The sequence below is a fragment of the Mustela nigripes genome, chromosome 1 (genome assembly GCF_022355385.1).
Source record: "Mustela nigripes isolate SB6536 chromosome 1, MUSNIG.SB6536, whole genome shotgun sequence".
Lineage (NCBI taxonomy): Eukaryota > Metazoa > Chordata > Mammalia > Carnivora > Mustelidae > Mustela > Mustela nigripes.
Window position 1 is genome coordinate 40,358,495 of NC_081557.1, and position 12,861 is coordinate 40,371,355.

The 12,861-nt window shown below is 42.5% G+C and overlaps 1 protein-coding gene across 7 annotated transcripts in view; it reads left to right on the plus strand.

Annotated features, from left to right (window-relative positions):
* Positions 1-12,861, plus strand: part of IRAG1 (inositol 1,4,5-triphosphate receptor associated 1) — a 127,787-nt gene that overhangs the window by 54,208 nt on the left and 60,718 nt on the right. For 4 of the 7 annotated variants that reach the window (XM_059408246.1, XM_059408254.1, XM_059408270.1 and 1 more), the window contains exons 3-5: positions 5,070-5,205; positions 9,227-9,327; positions 10,436-10,506. In XM_059408246.1, coding sequence (XP_059264229.1) covers positions 5,070-5,205; positions 9,227-9,327; positions 10,436-10,506 — 308 coding nt within the window. The remainder of the gene's footprint in view (positions 1-5,069; positions 5,206-9,226; positions 9,328-10,435; positions 10,507-12,861) is intronic. The other 3 variants (XM_059408287.1, XM_059408297.1, XM_059408262.1) reach the window with 2 other exon arrangements.

The window sequence follows — 12,861 nt, forward strand, 5'->3', positions numbered from 1 at the left end:
GAGTGAAAGCAGTGATGAAGAAGGCAGGATTATCCAGTGGTTGTTGATCCCAGGCTTCTAGGAATAGAGTGGACAATGGCAGAAAAGAGCATTCACCAGAGGCAAGGCAGGCCTTGGGTGCACAGAGGGATCCACAGGGTGGGCACTAAGGAACTTAAGGGAGCCAGGAACTAGTCCTCAGTGCTTGGCAGGGAAGAGCCCCATGTCCAGCAGACTTCAGCAGAGGAATTTCTGCTCTCTCCCATGGTCTTAGGACTTGCTGCTGGAATAATCATTTTCTCGAGAGTCCCCAGAGTCCTTTTATCCTATCACAAGAGGATTAACTTTTCTCTGTGGCCAGGGCCCCTTTCTACAGAGATAGTCCTCCAGGCTATGAGAGGTACCTGGGGATACAAACCACCACAAGGCCCAACCTCTACCACCACCCTCACTATCTTCATCATCATCATCACCATCATCATCATCACTATTATTGCTTTATCTTGTCTAATCCTTAAAATAAGTCTGGAAAATAGGAATTATTAGCTCCACATAATGTTTGAGAATATGTAACTCAGAAAAGTTAAGTGAAGGTCATCTAGGTGGAATTCTGGCTAGGTTTCTCCAACTTCATTACCCCACACTGGCTCCTAGTAGGGTCCGTCTTTCTCAGGCTGTCTGCCAGGGCCCAAGTACAGGAACTAAACTCCCCAGTCCTGCCAGGGCTAGGGCTGGGGCTGGAGCTATTGCTTAGAGCTTCTTAGTCCAGGCCTAGTCATGTGACATTGGGGAAAGGAAGATAATATTCCCGTCTATGACACTGGCCTATATTTATCCCTGCACCCAGGCGGTTAGGAAACTGTTGCACATTCCTGGGAATTTATGAGTGAAATAAACATTTAAATGTTTCTATAAGGTTTATTTAAGGAGAACAAAATGTGACCTGCTGGCTTATTATAGGGTGAACTTGTGGGAGATGGCCCAGGCGCCTAGTGCTTGGCTGACTCCAGGGAAGGGAAATGGATCCCTGGGGAGGCTGGGCCCATGGAAAGGTAAGGGGATGACCCTGCCATCTCTCTTCCAGCTGTGTGTTCATACTTGTGCTGGCTGGAGGGCTTCCTAGAGGAAGGGGTTTGTAAGGGAGGGAGCAGCTTGGAAGAATAACAGAAGAGTGTCAGGGTAGTCAGGGTATCCTGCCCATACCAGGAAACAGGGGAGGTAAGACCAAAGAGCAGGGGAAACAACTATAAGAGTAGCATGGTGGAGTGGGAAGGCCAACAGGCCTGGTCTGTAGTCCTTCTTTCCCACTATTTACCAGCTGTACAGCCTTGGGCAAATCTGTTTTTTCATTGATCAAGTGGGGATTGAAGGGGAGAAAAGAGGGAGGGAAAAGAAATGTATCCATAGCCTATTCCATGCTTAGGGACTTCACTTTCCTCGTCATGATTTGATGACATCAGGAGGCATTATCACCCCCAATTTGTGGATGGGTATCTTGTTCATTTGCAGAATTGCTGGAGAGGATGAAATAAGGAAACATATCAGAAGTGTCTGGGACAGGGCCCCCCACACAGTAGGTCTAAGAAAGTGTCACTGCCCTCGACCCACATTTGTTCCTTTGCTTCTTGTGTCTTTAACCCACACAGGGAAGCTCTACTTGATCTGAGGGGCAGGTGGTAAGAGAGGAAGTGGAGCCAGGTAAAGGTGGTCTTGGAGATGGGCTTCTCTGAGAGTCAATGATCACAAGACCACTCTGGGAGTCATTGATTACAAGACCACGGGAGCTTGGGTGGTCAGATGCCCTGGGAGATTCTCTGTGGCTTCATGACCCGAGGCCCTCCTAACTTAACTCCAAGTGGTTGATCAGACTCAAAACTAAAAACAACAATCTTCTCAGAACCAAAACTCCAAAGTAATTAATTCAACCACAAAGGTAACAATAACAGAATATAACATCTGACACGTAATGAGCAATTTACTAAGTGCCAAGTGCTTCTATGAGCTTTCTACTTCGAGCTATAGACCTAATGAAATGAAAATACAGTTATGTCCATGCAATATTTGAGACACACACAACACTAAACAAATTATTTGTTGTTTATTTGAAATCTAAATATAACTGGACATCTTGTATTTTAACTAGCAATCTTATTTCTGTATTAATTCATTTAATTACTGTAACTACCCTGTGAGATAGTTTTTTTACAGAAGAGGTAACCAAGACACAGAGAGGTGAGGTAACTTGCCCAAGGTCACACAGCTAGTAAGTGAGTAGCTGTGTCATGCATGAATTACTGTGGCTCTCAAGCCCAAGGCCCTTGAAGTCCTAAAGTGAGTAACTTCACTGGAAGACTGTGTTTGAACATGCTGCACGGCAAGCTTCGTTGAGGCCCTGTCTTCTGTTTGGCAGCTCAGGGTGGGAGCAGGGAGGAGTATTTACACGCATCACACACACTAAACTCTGGCAGAATTCACTCCAGAGGGTCCCTGGAATCTCCCACACTCTCCTGGATTCCTGTCTCCCTAGAGCTTGCTGAACTGAAACAGCCCACAGAAGACTGAATGTTCCCCACAAAAACAGTTTTGCCCAGAGCTTGTTCAGCCATTCTTTGTACCGATTAGGGAAAGAACACTTTGATTTTATTATTGCATATTCTGCACACGTTGGAAGGAGAGAGTAAGGAGCATTCCAGGACATTCCGTCAGGGGATTAGAGGATTTCTCCCTGATTGCTTTATGCCTCCTGGTTTTTAAGCAGCTTTGAATTGTGTGTGTTTGTGGTTACATGCTTGGCACTTGCCACCCGTGGCTTGTTTCAGCCTTTCTGTGTGAGCACCTCTGCCCTTTTCTGAGTGAGGATGCCTACAGCCCCATGCATGACAGCCACCTCAGGAGAACTTTGCTGAAAGTAGTCTTTAGCCAGGAGGCAGAGAAAACTTCCACCAGAAAGCTGCTCCTCCAGTGTGTTGCAGACCATTTATGTCACAGTCAAAATTAATGGCACCAGGCCCTGGGCGCTACCTGGGGTGGGTGTGGGGGGTACTTTCCTCATTGCCCATCCCACTGTGCTAACTGAGAAGCATTTCAGAGACCTGCCTAATTCACTTTTCTCTTCCCAGGCCCTAGCATAGATCATAGCACGTAATAAGCATTCGGACGTTTGCTGGATGAAAGTGGAGAATAAAGCTTGATAGTGTGCGAAAGTGTACACAGTGACCTCTCTTAGACCCTAAGACTTTTGAAAACTAAGTCAATCATAAGGAGAAAGTTTAGACAATCTGTACAATAAGTAAATGGATGGAGCTGGAAGAGTAAGTTGAGGGAGGGAGAAGAAGAAAGGCTTCACGTGGGGAGGGTAAGGAAGTGAGAAGTCAAAGGGCAGGCGTGAGAGTGAAGAATGGAGTTCTTCTATTGCCTTTTTGTATTTGCTGAATAATTCTTTAAAGCAATTTTTCTCAGAGCCTGGACCACATGGATCACAGATTCATTAGGTTTCAGGTCAAACAGTTTAACTTCAGAGACAAACCATGGATTGTTAGAAGCATGCATTTCTCTTTATCTCCTAGGGATGTTTATAATTATCAAATTTTCTCCCAAAAAAGCCTCCTTTTTAAAAATCATAGATCTCATTGCTGGTTACTTCAAATTGCTTTGGGAAATAGGCAGTGTGTCAAGAAAATTTAATCAATAAATTAATTATATTCTACTTACTTAGCAGCCTGAATATATAAAATTGTTGGAGGTATATATTATAATCCCCTCAGCACTAGCACAAGTTTTCTTTCAGAATGCAACATGAAGAAACTGATGTTTGGGTCTCCTGCCCCTTTTATGCAGACCTACCCCATCTGCATTAATGCCTGCTGGGAATTAAAAAAAGCCTATCCCAAGGGATGGCAAAAACCATATGATATAATAAAATGAAAATGACATGTTAGCCAAAGTGCATTTCTTCCTGTTCCCTCATGGATTCATACAAGATAGAAATTCTCTCAATCTGAAAGTCACAAATAAGGTAATTTCTAGAGATCAAACAGTCATGGTCAAAATAAACTCCACCCAGGGAAGGAACTTCAAACATACTGTAAGCACAGTCAGTGTTTCAAATGGAATTCCCCCATGAGGCTGTATGGAAAGAAACCTCATCAAGATGATGTCGGAATTATACAAGATGATTAAGTCCTAGAGATCTATTGTATAGCTTAGTGCCTAGAGTTAACAATATTGTATTGTATACCTAAAAGCTTGCTAAGAGCGTCGATCTTTTAAGTGTTCTTATCACAACAACAGCAACAATAATAATAGTAGTACATAAATAAAAAGACAGGAAGAAACTTTGGAAAGTGATGGATAGGTTTATGGCATAAATTATGATAAGGGTTTCACAAGTGTATATTTAGCTCTAAACTCGTCAAGTTGTATACATGAAATATGTATAGCTTTTCATATGTCAATCATACCTTAATAAAGTGGTTTAGAAAAGAAAAGGTGTTATGAGTGGAGGAGGCTTTAAGCATAAACCTCCCGTGCTCCAGAAAACCAAGATAGGTTAAGAACTGTGCACACAGGGACAGTAACCTGGATGCCTTCAGGGCCAGGCAGGGAGCACAAATGATTGAAGCAAGCCAGCAGAAGCAGACCAAAAGTTACTCTGCAGAAATGTAGACCCAAGATTGCTTGGTCTCTTGGTTTTTTCAGGAAAAGCAGGAAATCCAGAACTTAGGGAATTCCAATTATAGAACATTAGCAACTAATATAAAAACTTATAAACACTACTCACATCAAACAGCCCTCTAGGTCTCTGATTTGTACCACAGAGAATTTGTAGCTCAGAGAAAAGGCTTATTCCCTAGTTGAGATCCGAGAAACCACATCAATAACAAGCCCTTGTAGTGACATGAAGAGAAGCCTCTGGATAAACTTCAGCCCTTCTTTCTGCTCACTGGAGAATCCACACAGTAGAAAAACTCCCCATTCCTCCCTCTTTATCAGTTTTCCCAGTAAAGAGGCACCTGCCCCTGGCCCTGCCTACACCAGCTCCAGCCCATGACCTGCCATTTTGACACGCTGATTCCCCTTTTTGACCCCAGCAGCTCTTCTGGATACTGTTCCACTGTGTGTCATCAAGACCCACAACATGACCCAAGATTCTCCTGCTTCCCTCCTGGCCCCTTGGAAGGCCCCAGCCTCTCTGCTGCTTTCTGGCCTCCTACCAGGGGACAAAAGGTGGGGAGAACTGAGTAGAGCCATTGTTCATTTTAATGATAATTGTGATTAATGGGTATTTGTATATTATATGAGACTTATCAAAGCATATACACATTCATCATTTCATTCTATTCACACAAACTTCTTTTGAGACAGAGCAGGCCTTTTGGCCATTTTATAGTTATGGGTTATGGGGACTAAGAGATAAGGTAACAGAAGGACAAATCAAGTGACCATCAAGAATGATCATCACTAGTTCATCAAGTTTATACAACCCATCGAAGGAGCTGCTGCTTCTTTGGAAACTTCCTGAGGATCTCTTACAAGAGGAGTCCTTGACAGAAGAATGGATATCTGTGTTCTTAGAGGGACTGGAGCTCTGGAGTTATAAGGACAGTCTGGCCAGTTCTGGCTCCAACCATAAGCATCAAGCTGACTCTCTGTCACTCTACTCTGGCCAACTGTGGGTGTCCAGATGGAGAGTAACACAGTTCCAATTTATTGAAAGTTCCTCAAAATTCCTAGAAGGATGATGCTGTAATAACTGGACATTTTCCTCAACTCAACCAATGTGTGCCATGATGATCCATAAATGGAACATCCGTCAACATTTCTATGTTCTCTCTTTTGTTGGTCAAATTAATCCCAAACCCAACCTTCAGTGTTCTCCATCTCCAAAACCACAAAAATCAAACTCACTGGAGTAATGCCCAATGTTAACAGAAGTTGGCTCAACCTTTTATTCTACTTCCATTATTTGCCCCTAAATTAGCTTTCTGGACCTAAGTCCAACATAGGCATGTTTGTATGTGTTGTAGGCTTCCCCCTTATCAACAAAAAATTATTTGATACCAGCAGGGTGTCCAAGAACTCACTCAATTCTGACACTATCTACCTGGAGATGGATCCATAGGTAAAGGGTTCCGTCCTACTGCCCCCACATCAGGCACCAGTCACAAGCCCAGGTTATCACCTGTGCTTCTGATGGATTGGCTAGAAATTAGAGGTTCCCATAATCTCCTCGTCAGGTGTGGTAATTTGCTAGAGTGACTCATAGAACTCAGGAAAACCCATTTATTCGCTAGATTAATGACTTATTACAAAGGATATTAAAGGATATGCATCAACAGCAGATGAAGAGATATGTAGGATGAGGTCCTGAATAAAGGAGTTTCTGTCCTTGTGGAGCTTGGGATGTGGCACAGTGACATGTGGAAGTGTCTTGGTTCCCCAACATGGAAGCACTCTGAAACTCCTCCTCTTGGGTTTTTATAGAGGCTTCATTATTTAGATATGATTAATTAACTCATTGGCCATTGGTGATTGATTCAACCTCTAGTCCCTCTCACCTCCTGGGAAATCAGCGGGTGGGACTGAAAGTTCCAACCCTCTATTCATGGCTGTTACCCCCTGGCAACCAGCTTCCATACTTAGGTGCTTTGCAAAAGTCACCTTCATTAGTGTAAACCCAGTTGTGGTGGAAAGGGTTTGTTATAGGTAATAAGTCACCCATTTCACCTTTATGGCTCTGAAGGGAGTTTAAGAACTAAGGAAAGAGACCAAGTATTATAACAAAAAATCTTCCCATTGCTCTTATCATTCAGGAAATTCTAAGGATCTTGGAAGCCATGAGCCAGGATCTGTGGATGAAGACCAAATGTCCATGAAAAATGTATTTTGGTCAAATACATACTGAATACCAAAAACATATAATTTCTTATAAATTATAAGAATACTGAATACATATAATACTGAATGACCAAATACATATAATTTCTTATAAACCACAATACTGCAGCACCCATCCTTGAACTTTCCTATCTTAAATACCCCAGAGTCCATGCTCCAATAACACCGATGAATCCCCAATGCCCAGTTATGCCTTTTGCTAATGCTTTTCCTTTTGCCCAAAACCTCTCCCCTAATATCTTTGTCTTACAGGCTCCCATTCATCCCTCAAAACCTAGCTGAAATGTCTTCCTGGAGAGTCTTTTCCAATTCCCCTGAGGAATTTTTTTTCCCTTTCCTTTGAGCTTTCACAGAATGTGGTCCATATCTTATCACCTTAAATTTATTATATTTCATTACTTCTCTATATCCCTTGCTTGGCTGTGAGGTCTTGAGGGTCTTCGTTTTCCAAGCTGCGCCTGACACATGATGAATAACTGAAGTGTCTCTGTTGAATGAGAGAAAAGTAATCTCACAGTAATATAACTATTGAAAACAGCTAGTCATGTGCTAGTATTTCTCAATACTATTTTTAATCCTTACATCAACCTTGTATATTGAATTTTATGATCATGGGGCCCAGAGAGGTTAAATAATTTGCTCAAGAACACACAGCTAGTGGATGATGAGCAGAAATCTGAGCACAGTTCTGTAGGATTCTTATAAGAGGCAGTGCTGCTTCCTATTGCTTCCTATCCAGCCAAAGTCCCTGTTTCAACTTTCTTTCCATGTGTCCAGGGATTCTGAATGTTTCCTCCTCCTCCAGTCCCTACACCTCCCTCCAGCTGAAGAGGTCCTAGACCATAGAGATCTGGCATTCCCTGGTGGGACTCAGAGACACTTCTCCAGCTTACCCAGCCTTATGTTTGAGGCTAAGCAAGGGAGGAGATACAAATGAAAACAGGAACAGTTGGTTTCACTAAAAATTGTGGGATTTAAGAAGCCTAGATAGCACTGTATGGGACCCACTTAACAACAAGTAATAATGTGAAAAGGAGAGAGAACCTCTTCCCCACCTTGCACAGTAAGTGCTCAAGATGACACAGCTCAACCCTGGGCAAGGGCAGCTCCCAGGCGACAGCTTTGGCAGGGCCAGTAGAATTGAGAACACTTTGCCCAGAGGCTCCAGGAAGACATAGTCCACCACCAGAGGAAGTGGCAACGGGGACCTACTGCCCTGAAGCTCCAGGAAGCCACTCCAACTGTGGGAGTTGGTGTGACATGCTTGAGAGTGCTAGGAGACAGGCCCTGGCAGGGACGTTAGGGTGTTCACAGAGAACCTTGACAATACACACCAGTAAGGAAGGCAAGGAAGAACAGAAGGAAAATGATGAGAGGATATATAAGTAAACCCCTAGAGAGATTCCAGGCATAACTGGGAACGATTTTTTAAATTAACATATAATGTATTATTTGCCCCAGGTGTACAGGTCTCTGAATCATCAGGCTTACACATTTCACTGCACTCACCATATCACATACCCTCCCCTACATCCATAACACTGGTAATGATTTCTAAAAGGATGTACTATAGCAATAGGTGGCAAAAGAACCAGAGAGACTGTGTATTACTGTTACCTAGTCCTATTTTTATCCTCCGTACAGAGTTGTAGGGAAATGCAGACTGATGTACATCTTTATGGACCTTGCTCTATATCCTATATTGCTTTCATGTTATTCTTTCACTCACTCATTCAATCAATATTTATTACAGCCTTGATATGGTTTTACCATTCACACAGCCATCACAGTACACCGATTTCACTACAACCTTACTAACCTAGAATGGAATGACTCATGTTTGCTATTATTAGTTTTATTTTGTTTAGTGGTTTTGAAATACCTCAAAAATCTAAGGACTGGCTAATAACATTTGTTCTAATTTCAGAAATGTGTATTTCTTCAGATAAACATTTTTCAAGGTTACACAATCAAACTGCATATTCCATGACCCATTGAACACATCACCTTTATCCAAATGTCACGATTACCCAAGTGTGGGATCTCACTGTATACCCTGTATACCCCGCTGTAAACGTAATTCATAAAAAGTAGACCACATTAAGCTCAGTGAGTGTCTGCTGGGGAATGAAGGAGAAACTTCCCTCTTTCTTTCTCTTTCTCTTTCTTTCTTTCTTTCTTTCTTTCTTCCTTTCTTTCTTTTCCCCTGAACAATCCAAATAAACTGTATTCAACCTTATAAATATGGTTTTGAGTGTCATAATACTGGAGTAAATGCTCCAACTCTAGGTACTGGAAGTTTCCACCATCCTAAGCCTAACTCCACCTGTGTTTTGTTCTGAACCACCAGGGCCCTCACACTGCAGGAATATCCTGCAGTCCACCTACCATCATCCTGACTGGGGATGCCAGTTCACCGGAAGGAGAAACTGACAAAAACTTCGTCAACAGGTAAATCTCATGTGCCTAATCTTTGCACTGTGAAGAATAATATTTCCTAGCATATGAGGATTATATGGCTATATATACTTTTTATAAATCTTCTTTCTTGATCATTTTATTGATGAAACAGAATCAAGCAGTTTTTCCAAATGAGAGCAAGAGCTTGAGATTTGTCCGTTATCTTTCCCTTCCTGCCCCCAAATTATTTTTCTTTTCCTGGATTTGGTTCTTGTACATTGCTAGCCTTTAAGCACAAATCATAGCAGGGTAGTTTCCCATAATAACTGCCCAGATAGTTGCAAACAGACCTGAGAGATAATAGTCTTTGACCAAAGAATCCTGCCCCTGGGAAAAGGGGGTCCTGGGAGGAAGATGACCCCTTGGGAAGGACACTGGCTCATGTACACAGTGATGTTCCTGCCTCAGTTTGACCCAGCACTAACATATGCATTGGTCTGGCTGGAGTAAGACTAAGTGTAATTTTCAAAAAGCTACAAAGATCATTCTCACACAAAAATACAGTGAGCATGTGTCAAAGATTTTTTAACTCATTGATGAGGAAACCATCAGGATGACAAAGTCAGTTCAAAAGAGGATACAAGAAATGGAAATACATATATAATCAGTGGGGAGGAAAAGAATGCTGGAATAAGATGACTAAGTTTGATATAAAATAGGTTACTGTTCCACAAGACAATGAAACCTTGTTTTTTATCTTTCTTCCCCAACAGAAATAAATCATCTATATCTCTATCAGACAATTATTCATATTTTATGAGTTTTCTACAGTTAGATGTTCATTCAAAGTGGGGGCCCTAATGAAAAGTAAATAACCAAAGTTACATTTCCTTAGAGCAGTTTTTCAAAAACGTTAGCAAGCATCAGAATCACCTGGAGGCATGTTCAATCACAGATGGCTGGGCACCATGTCACAGAGTTTCTGATCTGTTTGGTCTGGAGTGGAAACTGAGAATTTGAATTTCTAACAAGTTCTCAAGCGTAGGCTTATAAGATGATGCTCTAGGATGACTTTGAAAGAATATACAGGTATCTATTTATCTATTTTACAAGCTATGGACAAATTTTCTTAACAAGATGACTCTGTTCTGTCTTTCAGAGCTCACAGTCCCCACAGGAGGCTTTCTCACCGACACCTGAAGGTTTCCACTGCTTCACTGACTTCTGTGGGTAAGGGTTAGTGTAATTATCTTATTTCTGCAACCAGACATAGGGGTCCAGCTGAATGTATGTTTGAGCAGGAAGACCGAGATCTGGCAGCTCCTTCCCTTCTCCTAATTCTCAGGCAGGTCTATACCTACAAGCCCAAGAAAGCAAAGTCAGTCTGCCCCTCTGTGTTTGGGCCCAGAAGAAGTATGATATCTAATTTTAATTTATTTTGGTAAAAAAGACAAGGCAAGAGGGTAAAGAGAAGGATGAGGAAGTCAAAGAGACAGAACAGCAGGGTGAAGCTCAATTCTGGGCCATAGGGTGCAGAGTCCTCTACCTCTGGCTAGAAAGGCCCAAATCCAGGTAGGCATGTGTTTGAATGCACAGGTCGCTGCCCCAATCACCAACTCATTACCCAAATGATTGGGCAATGTTCTGGGTCTATTCTGGACCATTGGAACACAGATATTTTATATATATATATTTATATATGTATATATATAAAATATAGATTTGGTCTCTATAAATATATAAAATATAGATGGTCTCTCTCTATATATAAAATATAGATTTGGTCTTCATGTTGCTCATAGTCTATAAAGAGACTGAGAAGTGAACAGATATAATCAGGACACCATATTATAAGGCCCTTTAAAGAAGCGTTAGGGAAACTGAGGCAAGAAGGGGATCAATTCTGTCTGGGGAGGGGGAAGACTGTCCAGAAGACAGCATATTTGAGTTGTGCCTTAGGAAGTTGGACAGATAGAAAAAGAAAGAAAAATTATTCTGGGTAGAAGAAACAACATAGTAGGGGAGCAGGAACCATAAGAAAGTAACTGAATGCTCTGCTGCGTGAATTAGTTAGGAGTCTTCCAAATGATAGAAAAACTCAAACTATCTTACACTAAAAGTACATACATACAGAATTTGAGAAACAAGGCAGAGGATCATGGGGGAAGAGAGGGGAAAATGAAACGGGACAAAACCAGAGAGGGAGACAAACCATAAGAGACCTTTAATCTCAGGAAACAAACTTTAATCTCAGGAAACAGCAAACAGGGTTGCTGGAGTGGAGAGGGTGGGAGGGATGGGGTGGCTGAGTGATGGACACTGGGGAGGGTATGTGCTATGGGGAGTGCTGTGAATTGTGTAAGACTGATGAATCACAGACCAAAAGATAAATTGTATGTTAATTTTAAAAAAGAAAGAAAAAATACATACACACATACATACATACAAATAAAGCCAGAGTTTGTGTTTTCAAGGAGTGCTGAATCCAGGTGCTCTAGTTGGGTCATTATCAATCGGCTCATCCCATCTCTCAAATTTCCACCCATGCGTTAGCTTTCTTTTTGGCAAATGGCTACCAGCAACTCCAGGCTTATATCCCATCAGTGGAAAGAGAGTCCTTCTTCTGTGTACTCAACACAATTCCCAGACTTGCCTCTCCTTGGCCTTCTGTGGTGATCCCTGAGTCAATCACTGTAGACAGGGGGATTGAACTCACCTATTGGCCAAGGCTCGGGTGAGTTTGGAGGATAGGGTTTAGCTCCTTCTTAACTAACATAATTGAGACTCAGCGGGGTTTCACCCAACGCAAACTGAGGCTTCACCCAATGCAAATGACTGAAAGAAGCGGGAAGGGGAGCTAGAGAGGCACAGTGAAAGATGTTCACCATCAGGGGGGAGGGGAAGGGCCTTTGGAGAAGTATGTGGGATGGGTAAAGATGCTGGACCCAGTCTGGCATTGGCACATGACTAGGGACCATGAGGAATCCTGATGATGTGAGGTCAGCAGAGAAGTGTAAGGTCAGATATGGCTCTTAAGAAGGTCACTCTGTGGGTGCCTGGGTGGCTCAGTGGGTTAAAGCCTCTGCCTGCAGCTCAGGTCATGATCTCAGGGTCCTGGGATCGGGTCCCGCATCGGGCTCTCTGCTCAGCGGTGAGCCTGCTTCCCCCTCCCTCTCTCTCTCTCTCTCTACTTGTGGTCTCTGTCTGTCAAATAGATAAATGGGAGTCTTTAAAAAAAGAAAAAAAAAAAAAAGAAGGTCACTCTGTGGCAGTGGGAGATGGCAGGAGGGGATAGCGTGAAGGTAGAGGACCTATGAAGCAGCTGTTGTAATTGTGCAGGTAAGATGTAAGGAACAAGAGTGGAGAGGAGACACAAGTTCCAGAGATATTTCTGAGGCAAATCATGATCAGGACTTGATGATCAGTTGATGGGATGGATGTCAAGAGACCGAGGAAGGAGTGTGGAGTGATTCCCATGGTTCTGAGCAGCTGGGGAAAGTGGTGTCATTCACCCAGAGAAGCGCTGCTGGAGAAGAGTCAGTTCTGGAGAAAGGTAGGGGTAGATAGTGTGAGTAGAGGAAAGAA